Consider the following 25,474-nt stretch of genomic DNA (forward strand, 5'->3'; position numbering starts at 1 on the left):
CGCAGCCGACATTTTATTCGTTGCGAATAAAAGTTTATTCTGCGAATTGCGAATGCGAATGCGAATAGAGAAAATTGTATTCGTGTCCAGCCCTACTCGGCTCTTTCTTGCTAATGCCATGATTTCAGGCTTCCCTATCTCATATATGCAATGGCGCCTATTATATATATCTCCTACGAAATCTTGATCCAGCCGTCGTCATGTCCTGGATGCTGGCGCTGTGTGTCATTGACTGTTGGACTGAATCAGAGGGCCTGCGTTGATGAATGCGTGGCTACTTCGTTGGCGCTAGCCACGAGCGGCCATCATGTCCATATCAAGCTAGGTTTCACGTTCCCTCTGTAGCTTGCATTGTCTTCAGCAATTCAACGACGTCCTACTTCTGAAATGATTATTTTTTTTCCTGGAATAAATGGCCCGAGCACGAATTTTTTTGTCATTGGTTCAGGGTTTAGGCTCATCATCCTGCGCGTGGCTGATGGTGTGGCTACACGAAGAAACATTGGCATAGCAACTTAACTTTGCGCAGTCGCCAAAACCAACATATTCTCCCGCCTCAAGTCTTCTCTCTTGCCTCTGTCAAGCTTCCCGAAATTAACGAGTGCCGATGCAGTCAAGCGCAAAAGATGGCCTTGACCATGCATAGCACACGATGCCGTCGTCGACCGCAGCGTCGACCGATAAAATCTCATTTATATCTCTCGTTGCTGCTCGGCAAGACAAATGCGCTCTCGACTTCGAGTGCCACCTGCGGCTCTCCCGTCCGCCGACTTGTATCAGAAAACACTACTTTTGATTGCTTAAGATTGGAGAGCACACACAATTATATTCATATTGCACTTATCTTAAAGAAAATACCAAAATACGTTGATAGTTTCTAATGCTATGCACTACAGAAAAAGACTATTACATCCACAACCGCTATCAATTCGTCACCGTGACCCTGCTCTGGTTACACAGGAATTCCCTCGCTATAGGTACCATAGCACTTCATTGTCCAATCGCCAAAGCAAGCATATTGATACTCTACTTTAGCCAGACTTTCCTTCTGCACATTCATGAACGTCGTCAGCTCACACCATCCATCATCGCGGTAAACATGGAGCGGAAAAGTGCGCTGGTTCAGAATGAAATGTACGCAATGCGTCTCTCCAGTGTCGCAGATATATGATGCTTCGCACTAGTCTGAGAAGAAGAGCTCCGAGAGGATGAGGTGGTCGCCTTATCATGGAAGCTATCCGTAATGAGCTTCATTTAGCTTATCAAGTTAGGGAGTCTAGGGTAGCTGAAATACTTCCCCCACCTATGTAGACTGCGGACAATGCTTTAGAGTCTAGGATGCTTCGAAGGCGTCGTCACTTATACTGCTCGGGTTATTCTATCAGCTACGAAGCAGACTAATTGGCTATGTGACTAGTGGCGACGGATAAAATCGATGGCTCTGGCTGCCAGTGACTATCTCGCTATTCCATTCAGCATCTGAAGTCTCTGGTAGAGAGGATGTTTAACTCCGGCCGATATCTTCTGGCGATGCGACAGCATTTCATGAAGGGTGAAACCATGAAGATGCTAATGATGCTCGCTGGTGCTATCGTCCACTGTTTTACAGTGTGACAAAGTCCGACTGTGAAGGTGACCCACTGCGCTCAAAAATCGGCGGGCTAACTTGCCGGTCGTCTAATGTATGTCTTATCGTTGTGTTTGGTAGTAGCAACTACACTAATTGTCTGATGTGGCCCATTTGGTCGGTCCGCCTCGCAGGCTGGTACTCATGGCCGGTGAAGTTCTTCGCTTTCATTGGCTTTAGAAGTTTGATGCCTTCCAAGTAGATCGGCGGCGACATCCTTTCAATCTGCTAGTTCACCATCGCATTCCGTCTGCTGCTTCACCTCCTTTAACAATATGTGCAAAAATTGAAGCCCCTTTGGACACTTACCGTATCTCCACTAGCATCAAAGTTCTCTGGGCTACGATCGTGTTCGTCCTAAGTGGTGTCCAGGGCCATCATCTACTCCAATAACGACCAGCGACTTCTCGGTCTCTGTACTTGCTGCGAACGCCAGCTTCAGCCGTCAAGCAGCAGTCAAGGACACCAACTTCATGTTCTAGTACGGGACCTCCGGCGTCCAGAAATCGTTCATCCTTGCCAACGGGTTGATTCTACCGTTTCTGATCTTTTGATTCGATTTGAGAGCCTCGCTGTTTACAGATTGCTCTTTGTCGGGGTGCAGAGGGCATTGGTTAAGAATTCAATGTCGCCGATATCAGCGTTGACACGAATGCCGCAAGGAATTTTGCTCATCTTCACCTAAACCTACAGGGCTCTCCGGGTCTCAGTCTGGTACAGGGGTGCAGGTATTTAGAGACAAGTAAAATGATTCGATATCATCCTTGGTTATACATAATACACCGCTTTATATTCTTAACATGCTATACAACGGAAATCGACTTCACTCCAAAACAAATCAATTGCTACTCTGTACAAACTATCATTCATTAACCGTCTCTAATTTTCCTTCTTGGCAGCTTCATTTCTGGCCGCTTCCTCCTCATCGAGCCATTGTAAAGTCTTGATCACACCCTCCTCCAATCCAACAGTGGGAGTATATCCCAACCTCTTTACTGCCTTGTTAATATTGAAATACCGATTCGCGCATGTAAACGCGACTCTGAACCTAGTAAACAATGCCTCCTTCCCTCTCATCTTTGAAAACGATTCACTCAAATAAGCAAGCGTCATGCCAACACCTCGCGGCATGCTAATTATGAATTTCGGCACGTATCCTTTATGCGCCCAGATTGTGCGCGGCATGGTGAAGAAATACACCGGCGCGTCGTTCGTGATGAAGAATGCTTCGCCCGCCACGTCCGACACGTCGCCGTCGAGCAGTTTCTGGGCCGCGAGGACATGCGCGTGGGCCACGTTGCCGATGTAGGTGAAATCGAAAAGGTTCATGTTATCGCCTAATTGGAAAAGCGTGCCGTTTGTTTTCAGTACCGCGAGCATGCCGGGCACGAGTTGTCTGTCGCCGGGCCTGACAGCATTAGCCATTCCCATCTCACGCTATATAAAAGACACATACCCGAATAGACCACTTGGTCGCAATGCGCACGTCTTCAGTCCAGCTCCCTTCCCATTCGCAGAAAGCACAATCTGCTCGCCCAACACTTTGGTCTCATTATACGCGTCCATAGCCACCTCCGGAAACTCAAACGTTTCGTCCGCATTCTTCAAGTCCGACCCATCGTAAATGACGCTCGCGGAACTCGTGTAGACGACCGCCTTTATCGTGCTCCAGAATTCCTGCTCGAGCGCGACATCGACGATCGTCTGCGTGCCGTCGACGTTGACTTTGAAGTATATTTCTTTCCCCATACCGTGCACCGGGGAGGCAGAGTGGATTATCACGTCTGGCTTTGTCACGCGGAAGATAGCGCGAAGCGAGTCTGGATCGGTTATGTCACCCTTGTGGAACGAGATGTCGTCGGGATTGAACGAGTAGAAGTTTGGCGACAGTGCAGGCGGTGGACGAATGTCGAGGATGTGAATTTCCGGACGGGGCGTAAGTTTGTAGAAAAGGTCTACAAGGTGACAGCCCAGGAAGCCTGAGCCGCCTATAATGAGCACAGACGAGATTGGTGCTGGCATTTTGTAATTGAGTGCTGCAGCGATTATGGCGATGCTATTTGGCTGAGGACCCAAAATGTGGTTGTAACAAATGAACCGCCGCGTCGAAAAGTGCGGTCCGAGCGCCGCGTATTCGGATCCCACTTACACCACATAATTCTGTCGAAATATGCCTCACAGTTATCTAAATCAATACCACAGCTTTCGCACTGTCTAAAATCTCAACGACAAAGACGTATCCATCATGGCTTAAGAATATGATTTATAACGGCTGGCTCTACTACTGAACATGGAATGCGAATACGAAACCGAGATAGACACAAGACCCTTATCCCAAGATCACACTGACAAAAGTGGATTCTGATCTCCAGCTCCAAAAGTTCATCTGTACGGCAAGCAAATCATATAGATGTATATTAAACACGCGAAAAGTACAATAATCTACTCAAAACAATAAGCGACTCAAAACATGCCGCATGCCAATCTCTAACAAAACATCAAGATCGAAACAAAGTCTTTTAGGTCTATTTACAGTTCGTCTTTGGCCAGATACATATGTTCCAAATTGTCACTCTTTCGCTGCCGTTCCCTCGCCTGTGCAGGCGTCTCTGCCTGCTCGCCTCCACTTGCTGGCGTCTCTGGAACCTCGACTGTTTCCAACCCGTTCGTAGTGCACACGAGCACACCCGCCTGGTGAGGACTTACGCCGAATCTCCGCCCGTTCTCGACGACCATCGACTTAAGCCCGGAAAATTTGTCGCCAGTACTATCCCAGAACAAAGTCTGAAACTTCCGATCCGCCTCTCGCAGTCCGAGTGTGACACTGTCCGACACGACCAGGGGCTTATCGTCCGGTCCAGTCTGGTTAACTAATAATGCGGCCCAGGACGGTGATTTTCGACCAAACCACGCCTTGGCTTCTCCTGAATACGAATTGATTCCGGCGACAACAATACTGTCGAGTTCAGTCGAGTAAGTGATGTGCGTGGGCAGATATGGCGTCCGATAGAATTTCTCGCCCGGATAGAAATGCATTCTGCCTAGACTCTTGTTCGCCGCAATCTCCTCCTCCGTAAGGTCGTCCGGCGGGATGTACAGCTTGTAAGCGTAGATGCCGTATTGCACTGACGCAACATAGAGCGTGTCGCCCACGTACTCCATACCGATGGGAGTCGTGGACGCACCAACCGCTTTACCAGTTACATTCGTCGCATTCGTAAAGTCGAGGTATCCGATCGTGCCTAGGGGGATTGCAGAAATAAATTCCAGAGGGCCCAGGACACTGCGATAAGGGTATCCAAGCGTGTTTGTCAAAAACACCTGCGTGGGCGAGATTGGTGCCAACGCAGCAGGGTCGAGTACGGCATCTTTATGGCGCAGGGAAATGACCTTCTCGATAGTGCCGGTCGCCGGCGTGAAATCGAATACTTCAACAGACGCATTTTTAGCGGCGTTGGCGACGAAGATGCGCACAACGTCGGTCGCCGGTTGGTCGTTCTCATCGGGGAGATAGAGCCCCCGGACGCCTTGCGGTCGCAGTTCGCCAAAATCGGGCCCAAAGTCAATTGGCGCTGGCGCAGTGTCCTTCACGTAGTTCCAGATGTACACATTGCCGGATGGCGTATTGGGACGATATCCCTGTACGAAATTAGCACAAGTCGATTAATCTTAGATAGTTTCGCTTACGGTAAGGAAATTGCTCTGCTTCTTGTATGGATCACAGCTGACGATAGCATAATCACCATAGACCTTGATGTCTTCACACCCGCCAAAAATCTCAGGATACTTGACTCCACAGATATGATCATAATACGTGACCTCAGGAAACTGTTCAGGCTCGTACGTTATCCAGAGCGGTGGGCGCTTCGTGTACTCGCTCCACAGGCCCTTGAGAATGAACCATCCCATGGGAAACAATGCCGGTCCGAACATCATCGTGGCGGGCTAATCGGTGAAGTAATAAGTTGAAAATTGTAGTTGATTAGGTCTTTCTAAGAGCCCTCTATATCTTCTACCAGAATAAGCGCTTCGAAGAATTCGAGAATTGGACGGATAAACCGATAAAATAAATGAGAGTCGATGAAGAGAATGCCGGCATTCGACAGTGCAAACTCGGACTCCCATGGTGGCTCTTTTACTTTGGTTGGTGTCGAAGCGCCTCTCCACTTTTCACGGCCGTGGTTCGTGCTCGCCCCACTAACAATTCAGCGCAAAAACTTAGTTTTGGATGTCGCCATCACTACTAGATACGATACGGTCGCATTCTATATATATGCGTTATTACGGGTCTTCTACGGATGCAATACGTTGATATCCACATAACATGAACATCTGATATATTTATTAAATATTGACAAGACGGTTAATATTTGCTGTAAAACCTGCTGCCTCGCAGCTCCGTCATCTTCCAGCATGCCTCGCGACATTCACCAACCAAGGGTCAAGCAAGACGATTCTTCCTGGTGACCATCTAATATATTCCGATGATCGACGGCTATGCAGAACAATCTGTAATATCTACTGCGTCCCAATTGGATTCTGCAGGCACCGGGCCGTCAAAGCACTCACAATATAGCGCCTTTGAGCGCCTTTGGGCATGGCCATCCACTATATCGGTACCAGCCAGCCTCACAACTGCATTCCAGTGCGTGGTTACTATATTCCATAGAGGAAGAACATCTCGTAGCCTTATTACCACCGTGTAATTTTCTCCCATCGTTTCCTCACGGTTTGCTGCTGCACTCCGCTGTCCTCCAATATCTTCACCTTCTCTTCGATATGCGCAACATAGTCCATCAAGGTCAGACTCATATCTCTCCGAACTGTAGTTGAGTCAGCCGCGAGCTCCATTAAAAGCTTATTCGCAGTGTTAGAAATAAGCTGGACAATGTCGTTTGTAACTCGAATGGTGTGGTCAAGGTACTCGGCTGTGTTCTCTGATTGTTTATCTTGGAGACGATCCATTGCACTACACATAGTTAGTGCGGTTCGTGTCGTCGTAAGAAAGATAAAGCGGTACATACTGATCTAATGCTACCTCCATGTACTGTTTTCCCAGTGCATCTATCATGACGAGTAACAACTCTTTCGCGTACTGCGGGCTAAAACCGAGTCCGTTAATAGGAACCGACACAAAATTTCGACATTCTTAACGGACATACATCTCGATCTGGGAACTCAGCTGTGAGACACGTCCAACCGATTCCGATAACCACCGGACGAACATCTTTGCATTTTCTATATTCAGGTCCTGATCTCCATCATGCGCAGAGTCATAGCTCCCGTACGCGCTAGGAGCCGTACCTACACCGTTAGCATATGTCGATGACGAGGAATATGAAGTGTTGATATATAAAGACGACGCGCTGTTGTATTGGTCTGCGCCAGATAACTTTTTGACGGTGGTCGGAGTGCTGCGAGAATAGTCTGCGGTCGCGTATGGTAATGCCATTGAATGCGCAAGACACTTGGCAGAGGCGATAGTATTATTAGCTGCGTCAATATCGCCGATTTCAGTAAAATAAAGCTATTTGTTGATCGATCTACTGTACGGGCTGACAAAAAGAGAATTGTGTGAGGCGCGTCAGGGGCCTTGTGCAGAGCGAAAATATTACAGTTATATTACAGTTAGTTAAGGGTTCCGTATTTCTGGAACTGTATGCACCAACGTCGTCATAGACATGACCTATCGTTAATCCGATATTCGTCAACATTGAACCATTCGCAAGTTAATTTATTATCATCCGCATTCTATTATTGAATACCTGCCAACTTGAGACGCAGAAATGGACGTGCAGATGCGAGATGCAGCGCAAAAGAACTTTGAGATCGAGAATAACATCGAGACGTTTGATGCAGCGCGTGATGCGATATACCAATACGACGAACTTGAAAACAAGAAAATATTAAACGAAAAACCATGGAAAGAGGAGTACGTCTATGAAATTGATATTGTCATAAAGGGCCTGCTAATTGATTGCCATTGAACAGTCCGAATTACTTCAAACGCGCACGTATATCAGCCATCGCGCTTCTCAAAATGACAATCCACGCCAGGTCAGGAGGATCAATCGAGGTCATGGGCATGATGACCGGGAAGATAGTAGGCGATGCGATCGTTGTCATGGATGCCTTCCCTTTACCCGTTGAAGGCACGGAAACGCGGGTTAATCCTCAGGCTGAGGCGTACGAATATATGGTTGACTATCTCAGCACATTACAGAAGGTCGGGCGGAAAGAGAATATCGTTGGGTGGTATCACTCGCATCCGGGATATGGATGCTGGTTGTCAGGTATCGATGTCGGTACACAGAGTCAGAATCAGCAGTACCAAGACCCGTTCCTCGCCGTTGTCGTAAGTGCCTCATGTTGGCGATGATCTCGTCATCCGTCCCGAACTGACATATTCATAGATTGATCCAAACCGCACTATTTCCGCCGGAAAAGTCGAAATCGGTGCGTTCAGAACATATCCCGAAAACTACAAAGCGCCTGGTAGCCAAGAATCAGAATATCAAACGATCCCGCTCGCAAAGATGGAAGATTTCGGAGCTCATGCAAGTCAATACTACGCTCTTGAAGTCAGTCACTTCAAGTCATCACTGGACGCGAAGCTGCTAGAGCTGTTGTGGAACAAATACTGGATATCGACATTGTCACAGTCTGCCTTGTTGACAAATCGGGAATATGCGTCGCAGCAGATGCTAGATTTGAGTAACAAGATTGCAAAAGCGGAATCTTCAATCGGCGCAAGCATTTCGGCGTTGTTGGGTGCCCGGTCACTTGTTACCGGCAGACGAGAAGAGCCGAGAGAGAGTGAATTAGACAAGATTGTTAGGGATACGACGAAGATTGCATCGGAGGAAATTCATGGACTGTTGTCGCAGGCGGTGAAAGATAGAGTATTCAACAACCTCAAAACGCCGGTAAACTGAATGACAATAGGATTGTGTACATGATTAGGTTATAGGTTGCTACAGTTCATATCACGTTACAATCATTAATCCTACTCGCCATGCGACATATTCCATTTACACAATTGTTGTTGCTATTTACAATTTTAGTATGCTGAGAGCCCCAACAACTCGTCGCGTCACGTTCTCTTTATCCAATAGGATCATGAGCTGCGACAGTGGAGCACCGGGAATGGAGCCCGAAAGTGCAAACCGAAGAGTCCGGAAGACCGTCGATGACTTGTATCCCTGTTCTTTGGCGAGACTCTTAATAAAGGTGTCGACTTCGGCAGGAGTCCATAGTTCCTTACGCGAATTCCACCACTGTAAGAATTCTTCGAGGACTACGAACCATTAGTATAGATTCAGTGACGAAATAATGACGGAACTAGACCTACTGGAGACTGCGGCTTTGCTTTCATTCGTCACAGAGAGCTGTTCAATGTAATTCATAGCATCCGAAGTGCCCCAATTCGGAGAATCGTAAAACACGTAAGAGGCTTCATCAGGGAGATCTTTCACGTTCTGTATCTTCCCTTTGAACAGGGACACTACCTGCTTTATGTAATCCAGTTCAAATTTCAACTTGTTTGCCGCGACATTCGAGAATTTCTCAATAAGTAACGGCTGCACTTCCCTCGCAATTGCGTCGAGTCCATCAGGTGTCTCGATGAGGGCTTTAAGATAATGTGCATTAAAAAACTCGAGTTTCGATTCCGAGACTTTAGCGTTACCTTTGGTTAGGCCATTGAGATTGAACTAGAGGTTGTTAATCTGAGCAACTTCGGAATAAGCTGGTCAATGATATACCTTCTGAATCAGCTGTTCCATAGAAAGTATCTCGCTGCCTGTACTCTGTCTCTTTCGTTTGGGTTGGTCGGCACCAGCTGCAGGTGACCATCCAAACAATGCCACGAAGTTGACCAAGGCCTCAGGTAATACTCCATTCAGTGCATACTCTTTGATGCCAATATCACCGGTCCTTTTACTCAATTTCTTGTCTTCTAGTGACGTTAATAGTGGAATATGGACAAATTCCGGCGGTGTCCATCCGAATGCTTCGTATATAGCTAAATGCTTTGGTGTCGATGGCAGCCATTCCTCGCCTCGAATGACATGAGTGATTTTCATAAGGTGATCATCGACAACGTTGGCGAGGTGATACGTCGGATATCCGTCTGTCTTGAACAGGACTGGATCGTCATATCGAGTGTCCGTGTAGTTGGTCTGGACTTGCAGGTCCAGCTCACCGTGGAGCAGGTCTGTGACTTTCGGATACTTCTCTGTTGATATAAGACGAATTGTGTACGATTTGCCAGAAAATGCATCACGTTCAGATTCGGAATGGTCGAGATGATAGCAATGTCTGTCGTATGTGGCCATGGATGGCGGCGTCAATATTTTAGCCGAAGCACGGAGCTGTTCCAATCGTTCTCGTGAACAGAAGCATCTATACGCATGGCCACTCTGTACCTTTGATTAGCATGGCCTATATCACCATCTTGTTCTACAAGAGCCACAATTACCTGAATCAATTGATTGGCATATTTTTTGTATATATCCAATCTCTCCGACTGACGATAGGGCCCATGTGGCCCACCATTGGTTGGCCCTAGTTAACCTTAGATTGTTACGTCTTGATCTTCTCGAATAGCATACCCTCATCCCAGGATATCCCAGCCCACGTTAAGGATTCGTATATATTTTCCTCGGCCCCTTCCTTTTTCCGTGTCTAGATGTCTGTCAGCAGTTCATCCTACGAACAGAGTGAAATGCAACTAACCTGATCTGTATCCTCCACCCGCAGAACAAATTCGCCCTTCGTTGCTCTAGCAAGTAAAAAATTGTACAGCGCAGTCCGTAACGATCCTAAATGCAAAAATCCCGTGGGCGAGGGTGCAAATCGCGTACGCGCCGGGCTCGAAGGATGCACGTTCTTGGTAGCTGGTACTTTCAATCCATTCCCACTCTTTTTCGCCACGAGAAAGTCATTCTCTGCAAGTTGTTCCAAAAAAGATGACGCCGAGGAGGTTTTACTGGATGTCGCATAGAACCGTCGTAGACAGACTGTCCCAATTCGCGCTGGACGCGTCATGGTTTGTTGTGTCGGTGCCAAGTTACAATAATTTTCCCAAACTTGCATTTTCGTTCGAGCGATGGGCTGCGGCGCGCGGCGTTCGACATCGCGAATCTCCCAATTTTTCTTCTCGAACAGCTAAACCAAAATCTCCTACCCTACCAATTTAGACTAGATCGCTGCCCAGTACGTCTGATTCTTCTAACCGTGTTTGAAACTTTCCTGGAATAGTGCTAACGGAAGCAGTGGCTGAGGAGACCGATCTCTACGAAGTTTTGGGTGTGAAGCGGACGGCCACTTCGGTTGAAATTAAAAAGGCGTATCATAAGGCTGCGCTATCGTCACATCCAGATAAGGCCAAACCTGAGGAACGAGAGGAAGCGGAAGTGCGTTTTAAGGTCATAAGTCGGGCTTATGAAATTTTGTCAGATGGTTTGTCTTAGCTACTTCAAATGGCGAGTTGATCGAGATAGCTAATGGTTGGTATTGTATAGAGGATAAGCGACGGGATTATGATCAATATGGAATGGACGCGTTCGCGCCTAATGGACGACGTGCTGGTGGACCAGGTATGAGCGAGGAGGAATTTTTCCAGGAGTTTTTCGGTATGGGCGGAACGGGCGGGATGCACGGCGGTGCTTCGCGTCGCAGTGCACGACGAACGGAAGATGCGTTGCAGGAATTGGATGTTACCCTCAAGGCGCTATATAAAGGCAAGACAGAGAAGATGTCGATCAAGCGGAATATTATATGCACCGTTTGCAAAGGGTATGTATTCCGGATCAAGTTGAGTTTATTGGATTTGCTGATGATGGTTCAGGTCCGGCGCAAAGAGTGGCGTCAAACCACGGAAATGCTCTAAATGCAGTGGGGACGGTGTAATCGAGGGATTACGACCAATCGGTAACGGTCTAGCGATTCCTGTGTCCACTAAATGCCCTGTGTGCAGCGGCCGAGGAGAAATACTGAAGGAGAAGGACAAATGTAAAAAATGCAAAGGCGAACGGATAATCGAGCAGTCCAAGATTTTGGAGATATATATTCCGCCAGGATCAAAGGATGGTGATAAGATTGTGCTTGAAGGTGAAGCTGACCAGGAGGTGAGTGTGATGGTAGATACTCGGTTGCGAACAATTGGACTGACATTCGCTTATAGCCCGGAAAGCAGACTGGCAATATAATATTCACATTGCACGAAGTTCCAGACACTATATTCGAGCGGAGAGGATCAGATTTACGTGCAAAACTACGGATTACGCTTGTTGAAGCTTTATGCGGGTTTTCACGCGGCGTTCTTGAGCACCTTGATGGCCGCATCATCAGGCTTTCCGTTCCGCCTGGTAAAGTTCTATGTCCCATTGATATTCTAATAGTCGAGAACGAGGGAATGCCGGTGAAGGGTGGAAACGGATTACATCACCGAGGAGATCTGTATTTCGACGTCGACATCGAGTTCCCGAAGGACAACTGGTTCCTTGAGACGTCTGAGATGCGCAAGATCGCAGATGCTCTCCCATTTGGCCCACAGACGGATATCAAGGGCGAAATGGAGGAGGAAGTCGAGTTTAGGATTGCGAAGAGCGACGCTGAGTTTGGGCACCACGCGAATGATGATCAGAGTGACGCCTGGGAGAGCGACGCGGACGACGACGGTCAGGGGTGCGCTCAGCAGTAAAATAGACATCGAGAATTCATTTAAATTTGCTTGTTCATGCCGTTACGAGCCAGGTGGGCTAACTCACTGGTAATTCATTTATCTAGGAACAAGATTGGGATTTCATTCTACTTTGTGTATATATAGGGAAGACCAAGGTTGGGATTTCAGACATCGTTGTGTGTATATATATAGGGAGAACTTTGACGAACAGCGGGCTATCGGGAATGTGTAGCATGGACTAGAACGAGATATATAAACATTTCTCTCCTCGATTTTATAGCTCAGTCGCACTGCGGAGCATGTCGCAGCTGCTAATTTTGTCGCCGTGGACTGTGACGGCGTATCATGTAAGAAGCGTAAATGATCAGCTCTGTCTCCATCGTGTTCGCAGCTTCCGGACCATTGTGGATCTTTCCCACGATATCACTTCCAGATGGGAAAGCAGCCTCAAAACTTTGGTTCTCCAGCACCTCTCATATAGCCAACGTGCTTGACTTAAGAGACAGTAGAAGCTCCTAGCTGGCACGCATCTCGCTCTTCGGAATCTCGACAAACAGGGTAAATCCCCTACATAGAGAATATCCTCCTTGAAAGCAACTATCTCTGTAATCATCATTCACATTGATAATGTTCAATTTGTCAAAGCTCTTTCATGGACTTATGATCTTATAAGCAGTGCATTCTAAAACGAGTTGATCCCCGTGTTCAAGGCTCGACTCGTTGAAAACAAGTATGATGTCTGTCAGGTATATCAAATGCAAGTCAAGGCTAATACATTGGCATTTTAGTATCATAATGTACGGAGAATGGTGGCGAAGAGGTAACGGCAATAGCAAAGCTGCGTAACTGAAATTAGGTTAAAACTGTCTATTCGACAACTTCGGTTTGTTCCTCGGTTACTGCTGCTAGCCGTCCTCTATGATTGTAGAATGTAACAATGGAAATATGCACAGAATCCTCGAGAGAGAAGTCTGAGCAGGCTCTTGAAAGAAATTACTGTGCGGTCTGAGATGACAGAAAAACCAAGTGGGATACTAGAGCGACATATTCGCAAGCTCACCCTGGAAGAACCTCTTGCAACTTAGCGTGCTATCGTTGTCAGGGCCGACTTGTTGCCAATGACGATGTAAATTATTAATAATGACACGGGGCGGACGATAAGAAGGGAGTCTAAAGCGGGTGCAGTATTCAGGCACTCTACACATTTTCTATTACATTTTAGTATGCTAGAATTACCCAAGACAGGTGTTTCAGCCCTTTTCAGCCGGGTAATCGGTTAATTCCTTGGTGGAATCGCACGTGAGCATGTGAGCGTCTGTCTCTTCTAGCTGGCCACCACTCAACTGGACCTTCTGTGAGGCCTAAACTACCAACGGCTCCGTAGGCGCGCACCGCATACGGTTACGCGGTCGCTTCTCAGAACATTCGCCGCTTGTCGAGCATAACGCATATTATTAGTCTATATTAGTCTACGACAAGTTCTGAGGCATCCATGAGCTTCGACGAGTCCAGCGCCGCGCAATCGGCGTTGGCCCGCGACTCTCACGGTACCATGTCTACTTCGGACGACAGCAGTGCCAGCAGCATCCTCTCGACCAGTGCGCGCACGCAGACAGGTGCTTCCGACGCCATGAGCACGACAAGTGGTGCGAGCAGCCATAGTGCGATTAGTGCGAGCAAATTGAATCTCTCGGTCCTGTGTCCAACATGCAGTACGTCCATCCCGCTGGATCTTCCGTTTCTGGCGCTGGCGGATGGATATGAGACTTCGCGGCCAGCTTCAACTCATGCTGGCGATTCCGACGAAGAGAGTGGCTGCAGCAGTAGCGAGTACGACTCGCGAGACGGCGAGTCTGATACAGAGATGGAGAACAGCGAAGACTACGAGGACCTACGCCGAATGCGAGGGCGAAGGCGACGAGCACGGCACCGACATCACGCCCGGAAGATCCTTGTCAAAGAGCTGGAACAAAAAGTTGAGCAATTGACGAAGCAGGCTGCTACTGCAGGTATGTGTATTACTAAATTTGGCATGTTCAAATGCTAACGTCTAAAGCTGGACGAGCGTCGAATTTACAGGGTCAGCTTGATAGAGTAAAGCGGAAGTCAAGTATGTTGCGATTATCGTCACAAGGACAGGGTTCGCCGTTATCGACACCAGCGCCGCCAAAGGTATCGCAAACTGTATCGCTGCCAGTCATCACCACACCCATGCGGGCAGTATCTGCGTCAGTTGCAGAGCCAATTCTCTCTAAATCTTGTTCGACATCGTCTTTGAAGCAACTAAAGCAGCAAGGGTTACAACAAACAGAACAGATCTCGCCATCACAAACTCAACCAAGCATAATGAATCTCTTCTCGCTCGCTAGAACGGTGTCATACTTTCCTTTCTCTACAGCAATAATGGCATCGTCTCTCCTCCCGACAGGCTACACCGGCCTCAATTCTGCTGCTGCAACTCCCACTCAGTCGCCATCGTCGCCGCCATCTATTGGTGGATCGTCAAATATTCTATCAACATCATCGTCATCCTCTACATCCTCAACAATTTTCTCCTCCCGGACGACGTCAGCATCAACTTCTTCGCTGACATCCCTCGCCATGTCATCCTCACCATCATCTTCAACCGAGCAAATCATATCACATCTCCAACTCTCCATCCAAAAGGAAAAACAGCTTCGCGAAGTAGCCGAACAGAAATTCAAACAAGTAAGCCAGGAAATCGAAGATCTTTCACAATCGCTCTTTGAACAAGCGAATGAAATGGTAGCAGCCGAACGACGCGAACGTGCCAAAGCCGAGGAAAATATGCGCGACGTGAAGGCGCGAGAGGGGAAATTGTTGGAGCGATTGTCGACATTGGAAGACGCGTTTTCACGAATAATGAGGTTACGCAAAGAGCTTGACGACGAGACTGCTGCTAATGCCAGCGGTGGGATGAAGTCTTCGGTGGTCGAAGAGCGGAGAAAGAGTGTCGCGTTGAATATTGAAGAAGTTGCGGCGCAAATTGTAAATGCCAGGACGAAAGAGTAGTTAGTTCATTTTACATTAATTTTACGAATGGTCATGAATGGTTGGGAGTTGGCAAGGTTTAGAGGGCTTATTTTAGGTCTAGAGTTGAAGATGTTGTTACTTGCGTTAATTTACTTGGCTTGATTTAGATATTTGGATAGGATTATGTCTAGTTACTAATGTTGTATATATGTTCATCCTGCGGTGCCTTGTATGATGTATAAAAATTGTGCTTAGTTACAAGTCCGCACATAGCCGATTTATTAGTCTAATAGTTAATTAATCGATGATTCATTGTCGTTTATCAGTGGAACTGTCATTGAATATGCTACTTCTTCTAATTGCCGGCGAAATATCTATAAATATACACATAAAAACACTGTTTAGAACAAATATACATCAGACAAACCGCAATAAATGCAAACGGTATCTATCACTTCCTTCTATAGCACATGCATAAATTAAGACACGGTGATTTCTTGCGCGTCCTCAGCGCTGTCGTCGTCCGGTGTGATATGATGCTCCTTCTCCTCGTCCCTATTTATAACAAAGAACGCACTGCCGACCAGTATCGCGCCGACGAGGTACCACAATGAGACGTGCACATGATTAAATAGGATATCGCCGACCACCGCCAACGGAATCGTCCCGCTGAGACCCATGGTTACTACCAGCGGGGACGTTAACAAAATTGTGACGATCCACAAGTAATCTGAACCGAGCGTGGATAAACAATTGAGGAACAGAATGAGCCACACGTACGGTGTCGGCGGCATCTCAAGACGTTCGGCTCCGGTGATGTGGAGAATGAGTAGGACTGGCCAGAGTATGATAGTGTTCCAGACACCCACAAAGCCAAAGAAGAGTTGCATGTTAATCCGCGATTCGTCACCAATCCGGACTTTGAGGAGAGAGGTGTACAGGCCATAGATTGCAGCTGATGCGAGGGACATCAAGTCTCCCACAATGATTGAGCCTGCAGTCAAATTATTGTTCTCGTCATCGTCGGCACTGTCTTGGGTCGAAATGAGGAAAATCCCGGCCAAGCTAGCCATAATTGCAAACAACTTGCGCTGCGAGAATTTCTCCACACCGACCAAAGACCCAATAAGCAGAGTAAAAAAACTAGACGTGCAAGCAAGAATCGTACCACTAGCGACGCTGGTATAGCTCAAGCACGCATTAGCGAGCCAATTAGCAGCAAACCATAGCACGCAGAACTGAAGACTCAGCATAGATGTCTCGTGTATCGTCAAGGTATCGTCCGGTCTGCTCTCCGCCGATTCTAAATCAGCAGATACTCTGCCGGCTGCTTCTGTAGGCGATAGATTTTCTTCAGTGTCGGATGCCAATGATACTGATTCTGGCGAATCATCGCTGTCGTAGGTATTTAGTGATTTGAACCCTTTTCGCTTCAGCGTTATGGAGCCGTCCATAAGTGGGCGAATAAGGTATAACGAGAAAGATGCTGTGCAGAGGTACGTCACTAGATAAGGCTTTCTGTATATCTCTGTCTCGAATATCGACTGTTATGGTCTTAGTCTTAGCAACCCTCCGAAACAGTGGCAGTAGAATGAAACTCACGTTGACCATGAAACTCGAGATCACCCACAGAAAAACGACGACTAGCAGCAAGAAGAGTCCTAGCCTCCATTTCCGTCGGTTCTGTGCCATTTTCTTGCCATTCTCCGTATCAAGACCGTTCCCCAGTGCCGCAGCTGCCGCCACATTCGCCATCACGTCCGACGCACTGCTGTCATTATTGCTCGTCATTGCAAATAAAATACTTCTCCGTCGTTTTGAAACCGGTGTCCTCGGAGGCGGTGTATTATCTTGAAAGGAAACGTATTCGGCTCCAGGCTCAGTCGAGCTCGTACTCGCGGTCGAAGCGTTGGAGACAGTACGGCGATGACCGTCACACTCAACGTCCAGTGGTTTAAGCGCAGCGAATCCAGACGGTGGGATTGCGGTCTCGACGGGTCGTAGTCTTGGCTTCGGCGACGGAGACCGTGTCCGATGCATTTAAGCTGTCAAAATTGGAGTGGAAGAAAGAGTGTGGCCGGGGCTTGCAGATGGCGTTTTGTATGACTATTAGCTCCTGCGTACCACAACCTCGGTTTTCTCGAGGCCACGAGATCCTTTCTGCTCAGGGAGACACCCCACTAGAAGTGCTGAAGGACGACCGCTTGATTTAGATAGCAAGAATCTGCGTAAAGTCGTGGATTATTCAACTAGTGGTACGTATACGATATACCTTGCGGTGTATAATGAGCACGCGTCTATGGTATCACTGCGGGGCTCGGTGATACTGCCGACGCATGTCGTTTGTTCCATTCAACGTTGATGACGAAAGCACCCTAGAATTGGCGTTATCAGCAGAAAAGGCCCGTGTCCGTGTCCCACCCAAGCATATTCCGGTTAAGGGGCGGTGGCGAACCAACAGGAGTTTTAAATATTTTACAATCTAAATTATGGCATCATTATATTCATATTCATCTCAGCGACGTTATGTAATAACAAATCAAACGGTTGTCGACCATAATTGCGCCTGGTAGGGGCCACCCGGCGGGCACAAACCCAACGTAGAACGCTGGCCAAAGGCGCAATAAATTTAGATTGCCGGTGATAACACATCCCGATTGCGCGCGCCTGAAGCGGATAGTCGGTCCCGATGCGATATGAGAGTCGTGTGCCTCCCTGCCTCATCAGTTGTCGTTTCTGCCACTCACAGTCGCTCTGGCATTGAAAGAGTATCCATTCTAGATTTAGGATCCCAAATTAGTGGTAAGGATGTTGTATAATTTATATTGTCGTAGAGTCAAATGATCTGCTTCAACTACCTCTCAACTTGCCGCAACGTTGCCTCTCCTCATGACGCACTACTCGTAAGACGACATCTATGACATATGTATTAAAAATATTATATAAATAAAATATAGTAACCAATCTACAACTCCTTCCTCAAAGCACATTAAACTAAAGAAATATGACGCGCTGGGTGCTAACTGACAGAGTATGTATGACATTAAATGGAACAAAACAAAACAAAAACCAATGAAATTACACAACCTCCATTCCTTCGGTGTCTCTTTTAGTTTGAAGATTAACACTCGCAGCCTCCTCGCTCATTATCCAGGTGGATGTTAATCGGGTCGGAGAAGTCGCTGCTGTATTCTTCTGATTCCTCTTGTATGAGCGCGTTTCGGGCGATAACTAGACAGTGTCAGTCATGTTATCAATCCTGTAATATAGAGCGACAAAACAACCATACCCTCGAACGCCTGGTCGACATTGATAGCCTCCTTCGCGCTAGTCTCGAAATACGGGATATTTCCCTTGGCCTGGCAGAATGCCAGTGCCCGCTTCTGTGAAATCACTCGCTTGCTCTCCTCGACATCAATCTTATTACCCAAAACGACGAATGGGAACGACTCGGGGTCCCGGGGACTAGCTTGAACAAGAAACTCGTCTCTCCAGCTGTCGAGTGCCTCGAATGACTTTGCATTGTTGACATCGTACACCAAAACACAGCAGTCTGCTCCTCTGTAGAACGCCACTCCCAGACTCTGAAATCGTTCTTGACCGGCAGTATCCCAGAGCTAGAGGATATATCGTCGTCAACGCCAAATATTCTTGCTGCAAGTCCACGAGTTAATGCTGACGAAACGTACCTGCATAGTCACTGTGCGGTCATCGACACGAACGTCTTGCTTCGTGAGAAAATCTGCGCCAATAGTGGCCTTGTATTGATTGCTAAACTTCTTGCTGACATATTGTTGCCTGGAATGCGAAAATACTGTTAATCATGGGCACGTCAGAAACAAGGGACAAGGCAGAAACACGTACATTAAACTGGTCTTGCCAACACCACTGTCGCCTAATATAATGACCTGAAAACACAATTGCGTTAGCAATCCGTCACTAATAATGAAATGTCAGGTATTTTGAGATTGCTCCGTCAGTCGCGCGGTTAGCCTCATTTTCGGTGCCGTTGCCAAAACTGACTCGACAACAGCAGCGAGAGATAACAGCGGCGGGCGGGCCGAGCATGGGAACGAAGTACCTTGAGCATTGTTTTCTTCCGGGAAGACATTTAATTGTGATAAATGACGAAAGAGCGTCCAGAACAGCAACCAAGAATAAACGAAAAAGTAGAATGCACGGGGGACGCTTTAGGGCGACTGGAGTATGGAAGATGCAAGTACGAACTGGGAGCGACGAGTTTAGCTAACTTGCAGTAGTTAAGTTCATGTCGACGCCATTGCCCTGAGAAGCCGTCCGCTTCACTGCTGGATAAGAGTTCTGTTGCCCTGCCAACCCGCTATGGGCACGATGCGTCGACGCTGGCTGGTCCACGGCTAAGCTAACGCCGATTGGCCCTCTCCGCATCCGGGTTAGCGTTGCCGCTCAAGCTAAACCACAAACGGAGCCTATCTCTCATTTTTGCTGACTAATATCACGTGATTTTTTTGCCAAGGTAAGGGTTTTTCAACAATGCATGGCAAACATAACCCGAAGTCCCAAATTGCAGTTATCTTACTAATTCTGTAGGCAATCTGCATTATTATACTATACTGCACCAGAATGGCAGCTGACTGGCGGTCGACCATGGTGAAATCCATTGAGATGGAGCGTGACGTCCGCGAGATGAAGAACTACTACATCATCGACGCCTGTAAGTTCCAGCATTTGCGCCAGCTTTAACAATCTAAGCCTGATATTTCGCAAGACACGAAGCTCGCTGAACGGACAGTTGCTGCGGAGACCAATACGGTCGGATCAACGACTGGCGCGTGCGTTGTATTGAATTCGAGAGTGAGTGGATCTTTCGCTAATTCGACATAGGGGCACCAATAGTCGCGACCTTGCTCGAATTAGAGTGGAATTGGAGTCTCTGTATAACAACCAGAGCACGTCGAAGTCGATAATTGAGAATCTAGAAGCAGAAGCTGAAAAGCTCAAGCTCTACAATGCACGAATAGATGCAGAGTATGACAGCTACATACCGGTTACCGGTGGGCAGCAGCACTAACTGCTACTAGATTTGAGAAGCTGCAACTGGATAAAAAGAAGCTCGAAAGTAGATTAAAAACCAGAGATGAAGAGTACCGGGAACGAAATAAATCAATCCAAATTCTCCAAGACGAGATCCTCACATATCAAATACAACTAAATGTCGCAGAAGACAAAGTTAACAAGCTCGAGAAAGAAAACCGTGAGCTCGTGAACAGATGGATGGAACGCGTCTCTCGCGAAGCAGAGAAACTAAATGACGCAAATGCGTTTTTGGAAAGGTTATTTATTATACAAATTCTTTTGCTGTGCTTTGATAAGTACAAGCTAATCCTGACTTTTTTACAACAGCATCGACAGAAATCGTCAGCGGAATCGCGAGGCCAATCGAGAACCCAAACGAGAAGTAACCACTTCGGCTGCATCGCCAGCCGATGACAAGAAGCAATCTTAACACCACAATTTATTCCTGCGAATTCAAAAACTTCGTAATGCGGCTGCGATCGATAGTCGAAATATAGTACTTTCCAGGCGCGTCCGTCCAGCTGACACTTCCTGTGAAAAATTCACGCTCATCGACCTTGAGCAGATTAATTGGCGACTCCACGTTATGTGCCGTAATATTGTGGCCGGGTGGGACAAAAGACTTAAGTGAGACGATTTTGGTGCCCTCACGCAGGTCTAAGAACATATTGATGAGGTTGCCGTTTAACTCCGCATCAAATGCATAATTATTTACTAGCTATACAATGCCGTTAGTTCTGGCGAATAGATTTTAAATTCAAAATAGCATACCACGAGATTCGTCTTCTTTAGAATTTCACCAATCTCCTCAATCTTGAGAAAGTCTCCAGTTATGAGCTTGACTGATCCCGCCTTGATTCCCCACAGTTTTAGTCGTTCTTGAAATTCCACTGCCTGTTTATCAGCAAGTTCCGCAGCATTTTCCATAATTTCGCATCCATAACTCTCGCATCCAGTCTCCAGCGCTGCCTGCAATACACAGTTTCCCACTCCGGATCCGAGATCAAAGAAAACCTGATGGGAAGAAAGTTCCAGCTCATTGAATATCCTGCTAACAAAGGCTGGTAATAGCTCGCCATATACGTTGTTAGAAAACGCAGTATATTTCCTCAGTTCTTTGACTTGTGGTGAGACTATCCGTGAATATATATGACTCAAGATCTCGTGCGCTACAGTGGCCATATTTGATCTGTTTCGTAGGTTCTTGATAATCAGTTCTCTATATATCTTTTCATTGCCATCCTCGTACAATTGCTCAACAATAGCGTTATACTCGTCGATGGCAGTTTTCAACCCGTACAGCGATTGGCGTTTAATTGCTCGTTTTATCCGCCGAATAATACAATCCTGCAAATCCGCTGTAAAAATCTGAATGCCGCCCTCTTCGGTAAGGAAGAATTGTGCGACAATTTTCATAATATTCTGGACTTCGGTTAACGGGTCGTAGTCTTCCTTCATTGGCATAAGAAGGTTGAAGCGTTCGGTGACAGCAGGAAAAGCTGGATATTTGAGTTCGATATATAAACTGTCCTGGTCTTCATATGGGAAATCTGGAACCATTAATTGAATGTGCTAATAATATAGCGCTTCAGTACATACACGACTCGTATCCCGGAGTATCTACCGTAACGACATCAGCCGATTGCAAGATCTTGGGCACTTCTTCCTTCTTAGGGAAGGCGGAACTTTCCAAGATTTCTCTATTCTCATCCACGAATTCGTCGACAGGCTTCATGCGCTTCTGTGAATTTTGCTCCTCTTCATTGTCAGATCTATCATCGTCCTCGTCCCGGCGCTGCTCCTCTTCCTCTTCCTCCTCTTCTTCGTCCTCACTCTCTTCGTCTTCTGAAGTAATGTGTTCGTTTGATTTTGCTTTCGAAAACGCCTTAGATCCCCGTTTTTTCTGTTCACGCTTAACCTTCGTCAGCTTCTTCTCTCCTTCCGGCTTCTCAGATTTCGCAATGCGATCCTTCTTGCGTTTGTTAAGCCTCTTTAAAATGTCAAGCTGATATGATTTTCCCGAAGGGTACGAATCCGACGGCGTGGGCGACGACCTCTGGATCTGTCGCGACACCTTCACTGTCTTAAAACGGACATCTCTCCGCACAGGTGTCGTGCCCGTTCCAGAAGTTGAAGGGGCAGGCGATCCAGTAACTGACTCAGCAGCGGACGCAGATGGACTACGCGACGGCGTTCCTGATTCTTCAGCACTCTTGAGATGACCTGCGCGCCCCAGCTTTTGAAAGAATGACGACGACATTTCGCACTGCTGTCACCGCGAGCACCGAGTTATCGCAACAATTGACGTGTTCCCTTAAATGGCTATTGCGAAACGGTGAATTTTTTGCTGCTGCGATAATGTTGTCCGGAGCTTGACCATGATGAGCCTTCCAAATTGGAGACTGTTGAGGAGGGAAGGTTCGCCGATGGTCGTTGAGAACGCCCAAGCCGCGCGCGTATCACGAAAGTTCTACGTTTGCTCAGTTCTACACTAATTGAACAACAACTGGCGCTAAATGGAATGTAAGAATTATGCTTATATTACCAGTATATCCAATCCAATAATAAATAGTTTTCCATGCCACAAATAAATGCAAAATGACTCCTAAAATGTTTACTTGTCAACGAATGCAATTTTCAAAAAGAGAGTAGAAAAGATGAATTGTTCGCCTTGTAAATCGAATAAAGGCACGTGGCGATATCCTATTAACTATTTAGCGTGCGCTTTTAGCCATCAGTGCAACATATGCATACCTTGTTGTAAATTGCTGATGCGGCCGCAATACACGGCAAATACCGAAGCATCCGTCGAATAAACCTGAATACGAACAAATGATAATTCCACTAGAGGGCCTTCTAGCTCAACACTCCATTTTTCATTCCATATAGGATTGAACCCGTTGTTCCGCACAGTTCGAGTTTTCATACGCCGAGGAGCAGTATTGGGGCTGAAAACTTCCACTTCAACTGACGGATCAAACGAATCGTCTGGTTTGGCATCTTTCGGGCGAGGAAGCTGTTGGGCAGATATGACCTATTGTAACTTAGCATTGACAATAACAAGGACGAAATAAGACTTACGTCAATGTTAAATCGGACTCGACGCCTCCGGAGGGTGCTGAGATGTAGGGCATAGACCGTCCGGAGTTCCTCAGGTTTAAGCACATAACCTGTTCTCTCACCGCAGGCAAACATTGCATCGTTCATTTGGAGGCCCACGTCTAAAGCTCTGTTAGTGACATTCATCTGCCATAGTATTAATAAAACTTACCAAATGTTTGCCAATTCAATGCCGCCATTTGGACACCTCGTTTCCAGCAAACTATTGGATCGTAATTCGAGCTTGTGAACCGAAATCCAGAGGGATATACGCGCATCAGGTGCCGCTGGTTGTGCCTCTCTAGCTGAGACAGCTTCTCTTCATCCTTACAAAGTGAATTGTATGATCTTTCCCCAAAAGAAAAGCAGTGCGTGAGAGTGCGAGATTCTATGTACTGTTAGCATATCCCCCCCATGCGTGTCAGCATGTAACGAACCTGGCAGAGCAAAATTACGGTACTTTACACCGCGAACATAGACGCCCAGGTCACCCAAAGCTTGCACTATCTTGCTATTTCCATTTCTCTTCTTTACACGCTTTCGAACGGGATCGCGACCAGAGTCCGTATCTTCACTGAGGCTCGCCTCAGTACTCGTGGTACTCTCGCTGGTACTTCCAACCACTTCATTGTTAAATATATCTCTCTCTGACTGATCGCTTCCCTTCACCTTAATTAAAATTTTATGCTTGAGATCTTCCGGACTTGGAAGACTGAGCACATTAGTCATTGTCGGTGCAGTAACTAATTTGTCACCAAACGTAGTCCGCATAATTTCAGTCATTTTGATCTGCTGTTCGAAATTGCAATGGACCTCAAGAGAAAGAATAAGTGGATATGGTGAGGAGATAAACCCATACTTGTGAACAGCAGATATGACGTCTGCGAATGAGACCTCCGATGTGAAGGTTCGACCATGAGAGACTACGGGAACATCAACCCCGTCCCAACAATCAAGCTCAATGCATCTGCATCCACGCTGTAGCACTCGAATGTATGCTTCAACTGACGACTCGCCAGCAAGTTGTCGGCCCAAAAGATACGTGTTATGTGACGACGAGATGTAGTACTCATTCAGAGGACGCGTCATATCTTCATCAATATTTTTCAGTACTGGATTATATGATGATAATAAATAATCCGAAAACGAGTCGACACTGAATCTGCTGTACTCATCTGCAAATTTAAAGAACAACTTCATAGCTTGTGAATCGTCAACGTCCTGTTTCTGTATATTCTTTAGGAAAGACTTGAACATCTCCAAGCTCATCGAGTCATCATCTTCCATCTCTAGATCGTTCGCACCAGCCGTATGTTGTCTGACCTTCTTGAAGATATCGACAATTTCTCTGCGATGCTTCAACATTTTCACAAAATTCCGGAACTCTTCGAAGCTTAAAAAGCCAGAATGATCAACATCAGCTTCGATAAATTTTTGTCGTAAGTACTGCTTAGAGCAATTGACATGTAATCGTCTAGCCAGACGCTCAACACCTTCGTATGACAGGCGTTCTTCACCCTCTTCCTTCGTGACGTAGGCAGGCCAATGGACTGTGACGAATTGTTCGCCAGGAATTGCCAGACTGCTCATAATATCCATGCGATATTTTAGCAGCCTTTGCAGTGTGCCAACAAATTGATCAAATGAATCCTTGGAAAGCGCAATCAAATGCAATCCTTTCAGTTTCTGATTGTCTGTCACGTATATTATCGTGATCCACAGTTCTTCATGTTCGCTGGAAATTTTAAACTCCTCTCTATAATTGCGCGCATCCTCTGCTACTCTGATTTCCTTAATATTATCGACAACAATTGTAGTCTTTGACTTTGCCTTTGTTTTAGAGTCCCACGTAATAGTCCCTTGGTCCACGTCTAAAAAGAACGTGTACTGAATCCGCTTCTTACGGGTGATTCGCAAAAATGCGACGCCATTTCGCAGACTTTCTGGAACATCCGGTGGTCCTTCGGCGAATGACCCAGTATCAGACTCATTTGAGCTTGATCGTCGTCGGG

At 46.8% G+C, this 25,474-nt stretch overlaps 12 protein-coding genes across 12 annotated transcripts; 4 read left to right on the forward strand and 8 right to left on the reverse strand.

Moving 5' to 3' along the window:
* Positions 1-2,377: 2,377 nt before the first annotated feature.
* V1508DRAFT_427896 (3-beta hydroxysteroid dehydrogenase/isomerase family-domain-containing protein) lies at positions 2,378-3,721 on the reverse strand. The gene is made up of 2 exons (XM_066941732.1): positions 3,084-3,721; positions 2,378-3,035 (listed from the first exon to the last, which is right to left on the reverse strand). Exons 1-2 carry the CDS (start codon positions 3,647-3,649, stop codon positions 2,507-2,509), a joined length of 1,095 nt encoding a protein of 364 aa, XP_066792404.1. The 5' UTR covers positions 3,650-3,721; the 3' UTR covers positions 2,378-2,506.
* Positions 3,722-3,897: 176 nt separating this feature from the next.
* V1508DRAFT_458463 (uncharacterized protein) lies at positions 3,898-5,753 on the reverse strand. The gene is made up of 2 exons (XM_066942723.1): positions 5,315-5,753; positions 3,898-5,266 (listed from the first exon to the last, which is right to left on the reverse strand). Exons 1-2 carry the CDS (start codon positions 5,561-5,563, stop codon positions 4,157-4,159), a joined length of 1,359 nt encoding a protein of 452 aa, XP_066792405.1. The 5' UTR covers positions 5,564-5,753; the 3' UTR covers positions 3,898-4,156.
* Positions 5,754-5,922: 169 nt separating this feature from the next.
* Positions 5,923-7,179, reverse strand: V1508DRAFT_427899 (exocyst complex component Sec10-like protein). Its single transcript, XM_066941733.1, has 3 exons — positions 6,790-7,179; positions 6,652-6,729; positions 5,923-6,596 (listed from the first exon to the last, which is right to left on the reverse strand). The coding sequence occupies exons 1-3, from the start codon at positions 7,077-7,079 to the stop codon at positions 6,320-6,322; spliced, it is 645 nt and encodes a 214-aa protein (XP_066792406.1). The 5' UTR covers positions 7,080-7,179; the 3' UTR covers positions 5,923-6,319.
* A 234-nt stretch (positions 7,180-7,413) lies between these two features.
* V1508DRAFT_400800 (JAB1/Mov34/MPN/PAD-1 ubiquitin protease-domain-containing protein) lies at positions 7,414-8,562 on the forward strand (the record flags this gene model as incomplete). Its single annotated transcript, XM_066938368.1, has 3 exons — positions 7,414-7,559; positions 7,619-7,982; positions 8,041-8,562. The coding sequence occupies 3 exons, from the start codon at positions 7,414-7,416 to the stop codon at positions 8,560-8,562; spliced, it is 1,032 nt and encodes a 343-aa protein (XP_066792407.1).
* Positions 8,483-10,690, reverse strand: V1508DRAFT_427905 (tRNA synthetases class I, catalytic domain-containing protein). Its single transcript, XM_066941734.1, has 6 exons — positions 10,364-10,690; positions 10,240-10,312; positions 10,107-10,192; positions 9,391-10,047; positions 8,979-9,339; positions 8,483-8,924 (listed from the first exon to the last, which is right to left on the reverse strand). Exons 1-6 carry the CDS (start codon positions 10,673-10,675, stop codon positions 8,680-8,682), a joined length of 1,734 nt encoding a protein of 577 aa, XP_066792408.1. The 5' UTR covers positions 10,676-10,690; the 3' UTR covers positions 8,483-8,679.
* A 105-nt stretch (positions 10,691-10,795) lies between these two features.
* V1508DRAFT_393455 (uncharacterized protein) lies at positions 10,796-12,754 on the forward strand. Its single transcript, XM_066937971.1, has 5 exons — positions 10,796-10,843; positions 10,904-11,089; positions 11,152-11,425; positions 11,478-11,757; positions 11,814-12,754. Coding segments are annotated over exons 1-5 (1,260 nt in total). The 5' UTR covers positions 10,796-10,842; the 3' UTR covers positions 12,333-12,754.
* Positions 12,755-14,300: 1,546 nt separating this feature from the next.
* Positions 14,301-15,675, forward strand: V1508DRAFT_427909 (uncharacterized protein). The gene has a single exon (XM_066941735.1). The coding sequence runs from the start codon at positions 14,355-14,357 to the stop codon at positions 15,345-15,347; it is 993 nt and encodes a 330-aa protein (XP_066792410.1). The 5' UTR covers positions 14,301-14,354; the 3' UTR covers positions 15,348-15,675.
* A 112-nt stretch (positions 15,676-15,787) lies between these two features.
* On the reverse strand, positions 15,788-17,099 carry V1508DRAFT_361880 (uncharacterized protein; the record flags this gene model as incomplete). Its single annotated transcript, XM_066937209.1, has 2 exons — positions 15,788-16,852; positions 16,911-17,099. The coding sequence occupies 2 exons, from the start codon at positions 17,097-17,099 to the stop codon at positions 15,788-15,790; spliced, it is 1,254 nt and encodes a 417-aa protein (XP_066792411.1).
* A 1,330-nt stretch (positions 17,100-18,429) lies between these two features.
* Positions 18,430-19,398, reverse strand: V1508DRAFT_400805 (small GTPase superfamily; the record flags this gene model as incomplete). The annotated part of the gene is made up of 5 exons (XM_066938369.1): positions 18,430-18,539; positions 18,598-18,925; positions 18,998-19,106; positions 19,173-19,216; positions 19,390-19,398. The coding sequence occupies 5 exons, from the start codon at positions 19,396-19,398 to the stop codon at positions 18,430-18,432; spliced, it is 600 nt and encodes a 199-aa protein (XP_066792412.1).
* A 468-nt stretch (positions 19,399-19,866) lies between these two features.
* On the forward strand, positions 19,867-21,105 carry V1508DRAFT_427916 (autophagy protein 16-domain-containing protein). Its single transcript, XM_066941736.1, has 4 exons — positions 19,867-20,001; positions 20,056-20,119; positions 20,172-20,315; positions 20,369-21,105. Exons 1-4 carry the CDS (start codon positions 19,911-19,913, stop codon positions 20,775-20,777), a joined length of 708 nt encoding a protein of 235 aa, XP_066792413.1. The 5' UTR covers positions 19,867-19,910; the 3' UTR covers positions 20,778-21,105.
* On the reverse strand, positions 20,803-21,545 carry V1508DRAFT_407044 (histone methylation DOT1; the record flags this gene model as incomplete). The annotated part of the gene is made up of 2 exons (XM_066938823.1): positions 20,803-21,081; positions 21,135-21,545. 2 exons carry the CDS (start codon positions 21,543-21,545, stop codon positions 20,803-20,805), a joined length of 690 nt encoding a protein of 229 aa, XP_066792414.1.
* A 1,320-nt stretch (positions 21,546-22,865) lies between these two features.
* V1508DRAFT_51568 (PLC-like phosphodiesterase) lies at positions 22,866-25,474 on the reverse strand (the record flags this gene model as incomplete). Its single annotated transcript, XM_066942945.1, has 5 exons — positions 22,866-23,066; positions 23,118-23,397; positions 23,445-23,584; positions 23,635-23,850; positions 23,900-25,474. Coding segments are annotated over 5 exons (2,300 nt in total), but the record flags the coding sequence as incomplete, so codon positions are not given.

This window comes from Lipomyces doorenjongii, assembly GCF_038497915.1.
Source record: "Lipomyces doorenjongii strain NRRL Y-27504 unplaced genomic scaffold V1508scaffold_135, whole genome shotgun sequence".
Classification (NCBI taxonomy): domain Eukaryota; kingdom Fungi; phylum Ascomycota; class Lipomycetes; order Lipomycetales; family Lipomycetaceae; genus Lipomyces; species Lipomyces doorenjongii.

Coding starts and splice junctions, on each gene's coding strand:
- V1508DRAFT_393455 (XM_066937971.1), top strand. Junction 11,090..11,151: donor TTATGAAATTTTGTCAGATG/GTTTGTCTTAGC, acceptor GGTATTGTATAG/AGGATAAGCGACGGGATTAT. Junction 11,758..11,813: donor AAGGTGAAGCTGACCAGGAG/GTGAGTGTGATG, acceptor ATTCGCTTATAG/CCCGGAAAGCAGACTGGCAA.
- V1508DRAFT_427899 (XM_066941733.1), bottom strand. CDS start 7,079: ATGGCATTACCATACGCGACCGCAGACTATTCTCGCAGCACTCCGACC. Junction 6,730..6,789: donor CTGAGTTCCCAGATCGAGAT/GTATGTCCGTTA, acceptor ACTCGGTTTTAG/CCCGCAGTACGCGAAAGAGT. Junction 6,597..6,651: donor ATGGAGGTAGCATTAGATCA/GTATGTACCGCT, acceptor AACTATGTGTAG/TGCAATGGATCGTCTCCAAG.
- V1508DRAFT_458463 (XM_066942723.1), bottom strand. CDS start 5,563: ATGATGTTCGGACCGGCATTGTTTCCCATGGGATGGTTCATTCTCAAG. Junction 5,267..5,314: donor AGCAGAGCAATTTCCTTACC/GTAAGCGAAACT, acceptor AATTTCGTACAG/GGATATCGTCCCAATACGCC.
- V1508DRAFT_427916 (XM_066941736.1), top strand. CDS start 19,911: ATGGCAGCTGACTGGCGGTCGACCATGGTGAAATCCATTGAGATGGAG. Junction 20,002..20,055: donor CTACTACATCATCGACGCCT/GTAAGTTCCAGC, acceptor ATATTTCGCAAG/ACACGAAGCTCGCTGAACGG. Junction 20,316..20,368: donor AATGCACGAATAGATGCAGA/GTATGACAGCTA, acceptor AACTGCTACTAG/ATTTGAGAAGCTGCAACTGG.
- V1508DRAFT_427905 (XM_066941734.1), bottom strand. CDS start 10,675: ATGACGCGTCCAGCGCGAATTGGGACAGTCTGTCTACGACGGTTCTAT. Junction 10,313..10,363: donor GGGTGGAGGATACAGATCAG/GTTAGTTGCATT, acceptor ACAGACATCTAG/ACACGGAAAAAGGAAGGGGC. Junction 10,193..10,239: donor TGGGATATCCTGGGATGAGG/GTATGCTATTCG, acceptor AAGGTTAACTAG/GGCCAACCAATGGTGGGCCA.
- V1508DRAFT_427909 (XM_066941735.1), top strand. CDS start 14,355: ATGCTAACGTCTAAAGCTGGACGAGCGTCGAATTTACAGGGTCAGCTT.
- V1508DRAFT_427896 (XM_066941732.1), bottom strand. CDS start 3,649: ATGCCAGCACCAATCTCGTCTGTGCTCATTATAGGCGGCTCAGGCTTC. Junction 3,036..3,083: donor CGACCAAGTGGTCTATTCGG/GTATGTGTCTTT, acceptor TAATGCTGTCAG/GCCCGGCGACAGACAACTCG.